At 39.3% G+C, this 12,876-nt stretch overlaps 1 protein-coding gene across 2 annotated transcripts in view; it reads right to left on the bottom strand.

Moving 5' to 3' along the window:
- Positions 1–12,645, bottom strand: part of BAG3 (BAG cochaperone 3) — a 30,281-nt gene extending 17,636 nt beyond the window's left edge. For both annotated transcript variants that reach the window (XM_072624009.1, XM_072624019.1), the window contains exon 1: positions 12,059–12,645. In XM_072624009.1, the coding sequence (XP_072480110.1) occupies positions 12,059–12,250 (192 nt within the window). In that variant the 5' untranslated portion in view covers positions 12,251–12,645. The remainder of the gene's footprint in view (positions 1–12,058) is intronic.
- Between the last annotated feature and the right edge of the window lie 231 nt (positions 12,646–12,876).

The following is a 12,876-nucleotide window of genomic DNA, read 5'->3' as shown; positions in this document are numbered from 1 at the left end:
AGACATGTAGAAGTTTTAACATTATATAATTTTAACTTTCTGTTAAATAGTCTATGGATTTTAGAGGACACTAAACTATTGCTATCTCTACTAAAAATAGTCAAGAGCCCCTTCTTTCTGTATTCTCTCCTTCCTCAGTGTACTGTAATGGTTAATCAATCAATCAAAACCAAGTGCTTTCTTTTTTATTCTCCCCCTATTTCCCCCCAGCTGCAGAGGCAAAACATATCCCAGCATATTTTAAAAGGCATTACTATTATTATTATTGCTCAAGAGCAACTATAATGAATATGCTTCTCAATATTCTTCATGTTTTTCAACGTGGAATATCAACCCGAAGGAAAAACCTTTATGTAGTCATAGATTCATAGCCAGAAGAGACCTCAGAAGTCTATCTAGGAGTTCCCAACCTCCTCATTTTACAGATGAAGAAACCCAGACATGAAAAGTCACTTAGGATCACTGATCTAGAAATGGAAATGGGATCTCAAAGGCCATCTATTCCAATCCCCTCTTTTAACAAATGAGTAAATTTGATGTATAGAGAGGTATAGCAACTTGTTCAAAGTTGCACTAGTGGTAGGTGGCAGAGCCAGGTCAGGTTCTAAAATCAGTAATCTTTTCACTGTACCAAGAATGCCAAACACTTCAAGCAGTCACTACAGTTTTAGTGTGAATCAGTAATAGGCCCAGGAAATACTGGCTTTTACTACAAAATGAATGATCAATATGCACTAGTCAAGGTGGATTTAAGCTCCTTGGGAGTGGAAAGCAAGAACAGGTGATCAACAAATCTCCCAATGATTAAAAGACATTCTTTAAATTCTCCATCGATGTACTTAGTTTTGTATTCAGAACTTCAACAAAACAAGAATCTAGTAAGGTTTGTAAGGAATTAAAATATACCAAGTTTAACTTGACAGTCTATTAGTGACTATTGGTTAATTCCAGAATAACAATAATCATGATACAAAAGCTGGATAATTCACTGTCTTCCTACAGAAAACAAAACAAGACGAGGTTCTTCCGGTGCAGGCATTCTACAGAGCAACTTGGAACTATACCCCCCAAACTATTAAACTGTGCGTACTCATTAGCCTAGCGACACTGGTGCTAGGCCTGTACCCAAAAAGATCAAAGAAAGAGAAAAAGGACCTATCTATACAAATATACTTTTGTACATACAAGAACTTTTTGTGAAGTCAAAGAATTGGAAACTGAAGGAATGGCTACCAACTGGGAAACAGCTGAACAAGTTTTGTGCATGTGATAGAATGTTACTATACTATAAGAAATGATGTAGGGCATGGTTTTAGAAAAACCTGAAAGATGTGTATGAAATGATGCTAAGTGAAGTGAGCAAGTCCAAGAGAATGTCTATAATAATAATATCATAAAGACAAAAAACTGAAAGACCTAGGAACCCTGATCAGCACAATAGAGTCAGTATGAAAAAATGTCATCAACATCTAGAAAGAGAAAGGATAGACTCAGAGTGTAGAATGAAGCATATTTTTTTTCTGATATGGCTAATGTGGAATTTTGTTTTACCTGAATGTACATTATTTGTAATGAGTTTTGTTTTTCTTCTTTTATCAGTAGTTGGGGGAGGAGAGGTGGGACAGAGAAAATTAAAACAAAATACAAGTGAAAAAAAATCCTAGGTTCTTGAAATTTAAAGCTGCTCTTCTCTGAGGTTTATATCTAAACTATTGCAAACAAGTCTACGTTTTTAATTGTTAACAAGCTTCTTTGTCCATATAAAGACAAGGCTTGACATGCCTTCTCTGTTAGTGGCTTTTGTGAAGGCTGGTCATAAGAACGTTGTATTTATGTAGCACTTTATAGCTGCAGATTTAAAAATCCCTTTCAGCATTAAGTCTCATAAAGTACTTTATTTTGTAACCATTTCACAGAAAACTGCTGAAGGCTCAAAAACTATGCCCACAAATGCACAGTATTAGAACAGAAAGCAGCAATATAATCCAAGTGCCCTAACTCCAAATTTCCTGCTCTAGTCAACAGGTATCAACCTGTTCAAAATAAAAATGTTATGGTAACAAATGGGCAAACTCTCAATGGTATACTCTACTTTCAGTGATCACACGCACATACCAAAAACCATAGAGCAGGGGATTTCCTTCACTGTTGAAAGAAAAGCTTAATTTCAGTTAGATGTTAGTAAAAATAAAAATACATTTTTCCCCCCAAACAAGTTCACAGACACCCTGAAATCAGCTCAGAGATTCCAGGTTAAGAACTCTTGCTACAAATTATAAAAAATAACTTTCCTCATCTTTTGCAGAGTTCTTTGGTCCAGCATATTTTCCTTCCTAACCATGTTTTGCTTTAAAAAATAGTAATGAATGTGCCCAATGACTACCATAATACAAACAAAAGTTCACTGAAGGGAAGTTGATTAAAATTGAATAATTAAAAATTTAATGAAGGTTTCAGAGAAGAGAAAATAAGATAAATTATATCTTCCCTTCCCATGGGAGGGGAGAAACTACCTGAATAGAAGGTTGCATACTTAAAATTTAAAATATATACATGAATATATGTACACATATAAATGTTTACAACATGTGTGTATATATATATAAAATATATATAATATGAACATTCTAATAAACACACATAATTTTGCAGCCCAGAGACAGAAAATTAAAAGTTGCCTGCAAAATCAACATGCTACAAACCTGAAAACTTTAACTCAGGGATCCTCAATCAGGAGACCAAAACCTTCTGGTAGATTTCAAAGGCCTGTTTGGAGATCTCTAAGCCAGCTGGAGCTGTTCTACCTCATCCTCCCTGAAATTCAGCAGGCAAAGTAACCATTCCCTTCCCTTTGAAAGGCTTTCCTATCAGCCTAACCTCTCCTCTCTTCCCTCTATTTTATTTGTCTCACATCTTCAGGGAACTGCAAAACTAAGACCTCCTCACAAATGAGGGAAGGATTTCCATTTTAACCAATCTCAGGGTAGAAACCATACGTAAGAAATCACCCAAAGTTTCCAAATACATTCCATTCCATTCCTTTTAAAATAGATAAAATAATTTTTTAATAATACTCAAATACTAAAATATCCACATCTTGTGTTCCAGAGATCCTAGTCAAAGAAAGTCAAAGAGAGAAGGAAGTCTCAAGGAAAGTCAAACACAGAAAGGAAGGGCCCACATACATATCAAAACAGTCCCTGTAACACTTTCTGTAGTATCAAAAAACTGGATACAAAGTAAGTACTGCCCAATGATTGGGGAATAACTAAACAAATTATGGCACATGAATTAATGGAAATCATGGTAGCATAAGAAATGAAAAATATGAAGAATTCAAAGAAGTATAGATGAACATATAAACCCAAGCAGAACAAAATGAACAGATAAAGAAAATAATATAAGATGCATAACTATAACAATGTAAATGGAATGAACAATCAAATCAGACTGAATGCTTGGTTATGATGAGGGAACTTGACCCTAGAGAAGAGACCAGAAAATATATCTCCTGCTTTTCACTGCAGAGGGTGGAATACTGCATATACTGACAGACTTTACTAATATATTAGTTGGTCTTAGTGAATTACTTCATTTTTCTCTTTTTTTTAAAAAACTTTTATTACAAAGAATGGCTTATTGGGAAGGACAAGTGGGAAAAGGAAATGCAGGTGATGTAAAAATGTATTCATAAAAATAACGAAAGCAATGGTATTCTAATAATCTGGTAACTCAGCATGGAGCTTTCAAGGTCTACTCTTAAAAAAATTTTTTTTTAGTCAATTGCTAGGATGTCTTATCTTTTAGACATCAAACACCCAGCTATTCTGACAACTGGCTTGTTTTATCTCCTTTTTAGCAGCACATTCAGTAACAACCAGTCATTCCACTCAGTCCAAACACTATTTTTAATGGATAAGTAGGAGAAAGGGCCTCACTGGTTTTTAAAATCAAACAATAAGGGGGCAAGGGGGTGGCAGGGGAAGAGGCCCGAGATTCAGCCTCTGCGTCCTAATGTAATACTGGAGAAGTCATTTGATTTCTTCTGATCTTCAGGTTTTGTTATGTATAAAATGAGGGGGTTGGACAGGGTACCTCCAAGGGCTCTTCCAGCTCTAAAGCCTACATATCTATGCCACCAGATACGTGCAATGTACAGAGATTCACAATTTTTCCAGGGCTGAACACTACACAAACTAAAAGCGCAAATGAGCACATCCAAAATGTGACCTAAAAACAGTCCATGGAGGCACAGATACTCTTTGTTGTTTCAGGAATGGAAGAGAAAGACAAAGTTTCTGTTCCTTTGAGCAATATAAGCCCACCCTGTGGAGGAAATTCCAACCTTAACAAGCAATCTGACCTAATTTTGAAGTGTGAACAACATTTAAAGCTGAAGGAAAGTAACGAGAAAAAAAGTCATAGCATTTTCCTCAAATGGACATTGGGAAAGAAAAAGGTGCAGGCATATTTCAGGAAAATATATGAGAAATGGTTTTAAGGCCCTCCCTCTACAGGGATTCCAGGTCCAGGGCAAATCACACTGTGAGGTCCTCCCCCTCAATGTTTTTATACAGATTAAATCAATCATTATCATTAAACATCCATTATGCGGCACTAGCATAGTGAAGACAGCTAAATACACACAGTGCAAAAGGGTGGATAATCAGATGAGTCAAACTTGGAGGTGGAGAGAATGCCTAAGTAGTTGCCTCCCTTAAACTGAGAGTCTCCTTAACAATTTTAGTGGCGTGCCTACTATACATTTCTTGATTTTCAAAAGAAAATACTGCCAATGTTTGTTTAAAAAAAGGGGGGGGGGGGAAGAAAACCTGCAAGCCCTCAACTATTTAGTCCTAATGAACAGCACAAGTGAGCAGCTTTTAGCTTGTCACCTCACTGAGTGGGGATAAGAATCAAATTGAGAACATTCAGTACACTTAGGCTTCAAGCATCATCGAGTCTACAGGCTCAGTGCTGAGTCATTTTTCCAGCGCCCCGACGGAGGGCACAGGCCTCAGTTCTGAGTCACTGCCACCACTACACTAACTATTAGGACACATGGGGAAAGTGTGGGTGAAACATTACCCAGTGAGTAAGGAAACTATTCAACTAACAGGGGAAGTTATTGAATCCTGACAGCACCACATTCTGTCATGTAGTTATCCAGGATAGTCTATACTCATATGATTAGATGGATAACCAAATCATTTTGGCTATCTTTAAATGAGTTCAGTCTGAGGAAAACCCCCAGCAATACCAGAAAGTCTACTGAAAAGCTAGGCTCCTGTGTGTCTGAGATTTTAAAGGATTATGCTTTTAAGCTTCAGAGACTCAGTGGTTTTCTAACTGAAATGTTAAGATAGAGGATGAAATGTGGTTTCACCCTGTTTACAGACCCAACAACAAACAAAATGAGACAGACCTTGGTGCCTAATGGGTCTTGTTCTTTATAAAAATGGATAAAAAAAAATAGGCCTATTATCAGCTGAAAACTCATCATTTCATTCTGCTTGCCCTTTTCAAGGAGGATGTGTCACTGCTACCCAGACAGAGGAAATGAATTATTTGAAAACAAAAATCGTTTCTCCAAATCCATAAGGGTGAATCTGGGCAATCAAATGAAATCCTTTGTCTAGGAGGGCACATTAAGAGGGATTACATTTGATGTTCTTGGTTTATCTAACCCTATACTATCTGCAATTACTTCTGTAAACAGTAACATGGTTTTCAATAAAGATCCATGGACAGCAACTATTGTGGGGAGGACTCACTATTTGAATGGAACTGCAGGGAAAACTAGAAAACAGTTCAGTACAAATTTAAACCAGCAAAACATACCATATACCACAAATGACCATAGGGCCTAGAAGCTAAAACTATATAAAAGGTTGATTATATGAGTAGGCGATAAGGAGATACCTTTCCTAGTGATGGATATGGAAGACCTCTTGCCCAAAGAATAGAGATTATCATACATGACAAAATAATTCTGATTACATAAAACTGAAAAGTTTTTGTATAAACAAAAGCAAATAGTTATAATTAGAAGGGAAACAGTGGACTGGTAAATATCTTTGCAGCATATTTCTCTGATAAACGTCTAAATATCTAAGACTTAAAGAACAAGAGCCATTCCTTAATAGATAAATGGACAATGGATGAAAATAGGCAGTTAATTGGCCAGATTCTCAAGAAATCCAAGCTATCAATAGCCATATGAAAAAATGCTCCAAATCATGAATAATTACAGAAATGCAAATTGAAGTAACTCTGAGGTTGCAGCTCTTATTCATCCGATTGGCAGAAGTGACAAGATAGGAAAATGACAAATGTTGGGCTGAAATAAAACATACCAATGCCCTTTCAACAGAGATGTGAACTGGTTCAGCAATTCTGGAAAGCAATTTGGAACTATACCTCAAAAGTCATTAAACTCTGTATATGTGTGTAGACTCACCCACACATCTTTTAACCCAGAGATACTATTATTAGACATATACCTCAAAGAGAGATCAAAGACAGGAGGAAAAGGACTCATATGTATGAACATTTTTCTAATAGCAATTTTGTTGTTATTGTAGGAAGGAACTAGAAACAAAGTGGCTGCCTATCAATTGAGAAACAGATGAATGATACAAAATATGACTATGATGGAATACTACTGTATTATTAAAAAATGATGAATGGAATGACTTCAGGGAAACCTGGGAAGATTTGTATGAACACAAGTGATATACGTGAAGTAGGCTGAACTAGAAGAAATTATATAATAAACTACAATATTATAAAGGAAAGCAACTTTGAAAGAATTAAGAACTCTGACAATACAATGAACAAGAAAGGCACCAAAAGGTTGCTGTTGAAGCGTATTTTCTACCTCTTGGCAGAGCGGTAGGTATAGAATGAGACATAAATTATCAGACATGAGTAACGTATGAATTTGTTTTGCTTGAATGTTATTTGTTATTTTGGAGGTAGAGAGTTGTGGAAGTAGAGAAAGGTAGTTATATAGATTTAAAAAAAGGAAAAGAGCATCAATAAAACATTTTTAAAAAATTTTTAATAGAGTGTAAGGAAGACGAGGATAAGCAAGGCAAGGTCAGGAATACCTTGTTCAATTTAATATATGCTTTGAAAGATAAATTGTATATAATAAGGACTTAAGAGTTTCATTTACAGTACCTTTTTTCCTTTTCTTTCTATTGAAAATGTTTGAAGATGTTTGTTCCAAGTTTTACAGAATTTTCACAAAAGTTCACAATTTTCAGAAAAACTTAAGAGCCAGATGTATTATAAAAAGAAAAAGCCCTCGTCAGGAACTGTAGAAAGTAAGAGTGCTAAGTAAAGGTATGCTGTAGTCAGTGCAAAGTAGCAAAAAGCTTTGTGACTCAGTCTGAGGGTCCAGCTTTTGGACAGCAAAGAAGGATGTTTTCATTTTACTAGGGTATACATTCCTCCAAGGCTGGGTTCATGTCTTTTTGTTCATCTCAACGTGTCTTGCATAGAGTAGTTGCCCAACCAATATTTCTGATTAAATATATGTTGTAGAATCAATTCCTACTATCTTTTCCAAAGCAAAGAATCCATCACTATTGGTTCATACTTCTATGGACAAGGTCCTTATTATTTTAGGAAGATGATTGGCTGACACTTGGGCATGTGTCTAGGTACTTCTGAGCCTATAGAGAAGACCATATTCTTCAGTCTATATTTCATGAGACAGCCAGCCCCAAGGATAGAAAGTCTATACTTCTCGGTGTCCTGTCAACAGCAAACACAATACCTGACCTGGAATAACCCTACAGAAACTGGTATGTTCCATTTCATCTTTATTTTGAACTAAGCTGCCCTATTCCCCAAAAAGCTGGATATGTCCCTAAAGAAAAATAACAAAACAATTTTTGTTCTCAGGAAACCTATGGTTTTATTTTAAAGATTAAGGCAGTAACAAGTAAAGAACTGTAAGAAAAGTAGGAAAAATATTACAGCATTACAAGACAGTGGTATAGATTAAGTTTTATGGAATAAGCAAAGGACTAGGAATTAAAAGGTCCTACCTACCACATAGGTTAGACAAAAAATCAGCTGATTTCTCTGACCCTCAGTTTTCCCTCCTGTAAGATGAAGCTGTTAGATGAGATAGCTAGCCTCCTTTCTCCAGCACTCACAATTCTCAGAGTTCAGGAAGAAATGGCTATGGGCTTAGGACATGTGATTCATCCTGCAGGACACCTTAGATTTTTACAAACCATGGAAAGTTTGTGTGCAGGAGAGTACTATGATTAAAGTGGTATTGTAAGACACAAGGAGCATGTTATGGGAACACCTGAGTGCCAGGTTTCTGGAAGAACTTACTTAAGCTTGCCCCTCTCCACATACTTTTTAATGGGATTTTTAAAAATAGTACTTTTTTTTTTACTCTCAAGATCAAAAATAAAAAAATTATATTTAACCAAAAACTGCTAGTTTATAAAAGAAGAAAACATAAGTGAATAAGAAGTAATAATTGGAGTCAAAGAAATTGGTTTCCTATTCTCGCTCTGACGCAGGCTGTTAAGACAACAGACAAAATCATTTAACGTCTCTGGTCCACAGTTTTGTAATCTGTGAACTGAGGGGCTTCGATGAATGGCTTCTGAGATGGTTCTATGTTTACACCACCCCTGCAGTAGCCCCACCTCCTATTTCCTTCCTGGGCTATACACAGATAATCTAATATCCCTCTCCTCTCAGCAATACTGCAGGGAGGGACCAAGTTAGCATATTAGGCATTCTGAAATGCCCAGCATGTGCTTACTCTGGAAAAAGTCCAGGGAGAGGATGAATGCTCTCTTCTCACTGTGTTTCCTCACTCACAGGTAGGGGGCGAGGGGAATATTTCTACACTTTTCCTAGGAACAGGTGTAACTATATACATGTAAAGTATGATGAGTACAAAACATCTACTCTCCTGGAAGTCAAGAGTCCAGTAGGAATGAGCCTGTCCAGATAGGAGAATATGGGAAGACTGTTTGAGGAAAGGAGGGCAAAACTGTCCTGTGAGAGATAGTTACTGTGGACTGCAAATTAATATTACCTATGTTGTAATATATTTTATTTATTTTGTTAAATATTTCTCAATTATATTTCAATCTGGTTCTGTCACTCACAGCTGACTCGGGAGACCTAAGGAAATCTCAGCTCCATCAAAGACTTGGTCAGCCATTTGCCTGTAGGACTAATCCCTTACAACTCTCTGGGTTTTCTTATTTATAAAACAGGAATCATAATATTTCTATTACCTACACTGTTTTTTTAAGGAAAGTGCTTTTAAAAAGTGAATGATTATTTCCCAAAGTGATAGACTTTCAGATTTATTTAAACCAAAGCCCTTCCTATCTGATCTGATTTTTTTTTTAAGCCACAGCCTACATGATGTATTGGGCAGACATTTCTTGCACATAGCCTTCTGGACTTGTTAGACCAGTTTCATGTTTACAACAAAATGCCAGACTATCTACGCCATTCAACACATGCAGTAAATGTTCAAACTTGATAGTTTATTAATAACTGCCTTGAGTTTTCCTGATCTCTACAGGTTTCCCATAAGCTGCTTGTCTATACAGAAATGGCATGGCAAAATAAATGTTCTATAACTACCTGATATCTTCTAAGCTGATTTAAAATGCCAACCCAGCTACAATACAAAATCTCCGTAAGATGATTTCTACCCCACCCAAGTGGTTGCACATTCAAAAATTCATGTATACAATTATGTCGGATGTTAATTATAGAAAATTAGTCAGCTGTGCTAATTTTTAGAAATGAGTACACAATTAATTATTTGTGAATTTAGTGTCTGTGGATAAGGGAGCTTCCTCAATGTTCTAAGATTATGGGATCATAGCATCGGAATCTTGATACTAGAGGGGATAATCTGAGGCCATCTGTAGTTCGAGAAACTGAGACCCAAGGCTTGGTAGGTAGACTCATGTGGGAAAAAGCAATAAAATTTTTCTTAAAATACTAGTTATACTTCCCTAAATTCTTTTTTTTCATACTTGAGTGCCTTCTATTAATTCAAATTATTGCTTTATTGACCTTCTGGCTATGACTTTAGTATTTATTATGAAGTGTTGACTATTCCTTCTTCAATTACATTCTTTAAATGTTGGAAATAAGAGTTGGTTTTATTTTTTTCTTAGGGTATTTAGCTTTAATTGTAATATAAAAGTAAAGGTACAAAAAAGCCCATTACTAACAATACTAAAATGATATCTCTCCTGTAAATCCAGGAGCCTAGCTTAGGAGCAAAAGTACTCTGGCAAGAGCTAGGCCTGAAAAGCCGCAAATGTGCTGCTGGCCTAATGCTGAGACAAGGAGAGTCACCTTCACAGCTAGCTGGACTCTGCTTTTTGCTGCTGCATGAGTGGGCAACAGAAAAACACTGCTTGCCTTCCCTGCCCACCATTTTTAGGGGACAGCTGGGAAGTTTCCACTCATTTCAGAAGAAGAGTCAGGAACCTTCCTTGGCAGCTAAAGAAGCCAGGCTTTGGAGGCCCTGAGCCAAATGTTGTGGCTCCATAGAGTCCACCCAAACTTCTTTCAACATAGGCCTTAGCAACCTCTGACTTTCTCTTCTAGCTTTTCCACTATGCTCAGAAAGCTCCAGAGACCTGCCGAGGCATGGCCCTGACACAAAGATAGAATTTTTTGAATCACTGCTTCTTGGTGTTCCACCCCAAGCTAGAGACAGTTTTACTAAAGATATTTTCATTAAGAATGGAAATTTTAAAACTAAACAATACAAGCACCACAAAATATCAAGAGACTAGATTGTTCCTTAAAATGAAAGTTACCGTGTCCTTTTATCTTGTCAACTGATAGCAAAAATGGCAACTCAATGTAACATTTTTCTGGACCAAATGTAACTCAGAAATCATATAACAGGGATCAGGAGATCTGAACAGGAAGAATTCTTATCAATCATCCAGTCCAACTTTCTTAGATGGGGAAACTGAGGCACACAGAACTTGAGTGCTTTGCCCAAGGTCACCCACATAAGGGGTAAAGCCTAGAATTCAAATCTAGGTCCTCTAAATCTGGAACCTCTAGGTTTTCCTCTACATCTGACTGCCTCTCTCACAAGCATCTCTATCTATGGACTTATTTAGAATAGAAATGCCTCTCTCCTGTGAACATACATTCAAACTAGGCAGGAGACAAAACTTCCCAGGCAACTTGCAAAAGGAGCAAAAGAAGACAGCCAACCCTACTCAATTGTTGTGTCTGTGTGCCTTTTGCGCTGTACGTAGTCCGCTGTTAAACCTGTGGACACAGCTGAAGAATAAATCAGTTTCCCTTGTGTCTCTGCTGCTCGGGTGGACTTAACCAACTTTAAATAAACATTACAGGGCTAAAGTATCAAATGATTTAGCGCACTAAGAAGAGCTGCAGTGCGTCAGAGACAAAAGGCAGCTCCTGCTTTCTACTTGGGGGGTGGGGTAGGGTGGGGAGACAAGGGGCTTGCCAATGAATGCCCTTTCCACCTCCTGCCCTTCCCTGGCCAGTCCCCGTGCCCGATCTCCCTGCCTCTCCCCGCCCCCCCTGCAGTGACCTGGCTAATCTGTCTCGGTCTCCAGGCCCGATCTCTCTACCACTTGCCTAGCCGCCCATGTCTTGTCCAGAACTCTCTACGGTCCTTCCCCCACGTCTCCTTCCTCTCCGCACTGCCACGCCGCTGGACAGAGTAACCTGTACATCAGCAGGGCGCGCGCGCGCACACGCAGACACATTCCCGGACCACCACCACCACCCGGCCTATCTCGATCCCCGCCCTACGGCTCTTCCTTCTGCTCCCAACTTTCCCTGCCCCGTGCTACACTCTCCCCGAAACAAACCAAAAGCGGAAGAGAAGGGAGGTCTATGTACTCCTTACTCCTTGTCCTATCCCCAAAGACGTCCCTCCCCAGTCCTTTCAGCTTTCTCCTCCGAAGCCCCCAACCCTCCAATGGTGGCTACCCCGCGGTGAAGAGTAAGCAAAGCCAGAGGTCGTGGGGGAGGAAGGACCACTCACTTTGTGCCCCTCGGGCGTGACGCGCGGGTCGTTCCATGTAGTGGTCCGGTTGTTGTGATCCACGAAGAATGGCCAACCCGTCTGTGGGTCGATTTTAATTTCCCAGCCTGGTGGCAAGGGGTCTCGCTCCCCGCCATTGCCGCTGTTGCTGGTCGCCATCTGAACCATTGGGGAGTGAGTGGCCGCGCTCATGCTCTGCCGAAGGAGCGACTTCTGCTACCGTAGCGGTGACTTCTGCTGCTGCTGTGTCTAGAGCTGTGGCTGCCGCTGCTGCTTGCTGGCGAGGCTGCTACTAGCTGGGGCCGGGGCTGGGGCTCGGCTGGGGCGGGGAGAGCGAGTTGAACTGGGTTGGGCTAGACAGGGCGGAGGCGGGGGGAGGGTGAAGTTAAAGAGGAGGCGAAGGAGGCTGGCTACAAGGGTGTCCTTAAGTCCGCCTCCGAGCACCTTTATGAATTAATGGTGGAGTGACGTGAGAGGAAAGAGCTGGAAGTATCTGGAAATAGTCCTCCCGGGGCAGAGGCACGGAGGAGATAACGAAGAGAGCGAGGAGGAAGCAACTGGCTCAGTAGAAACTTCTGGTTCCATCCAGCAGACTTGGCTGTGCCCCTTTTCCAGGATGCAGAGCTCCGCCCTGAGTCATCGGCTATTATTGTGGCCCTTAGTCTTTCCACCTAGGCCTCCGGTTCGGGGCTGCTTTAGCCTGCCTTTACTTTACTCGACTGCAGTTGGCTCCCGTTTGTAAGTTGAAAGGGAGAAGAGCTGGATAACTGAAGAAAATTTGGCCTTTTCAGTAGCAACCCACCCCTTCCGACTGCCGG

This window comes from Notamacropus eugenii, chromosome 1, assembly GCF_028372415.1.
Source record: "Notamacropus eugenii isolate mMacEug1 chromosome 1, mMacEug1.pri_v2, whole genome shotgun sequence".
NCBI classification, from domain to species: Eukaryota; Metazoa; Chordata; class Mammalia; order Diprotodontia; family Macropodidae; genus Notamacropus; species Notamacropus eugenii.
Note: the sequence above shows the minus strand (reverse complement) of the source record. Positions and strands in the feature narration are given on the sequence as shown.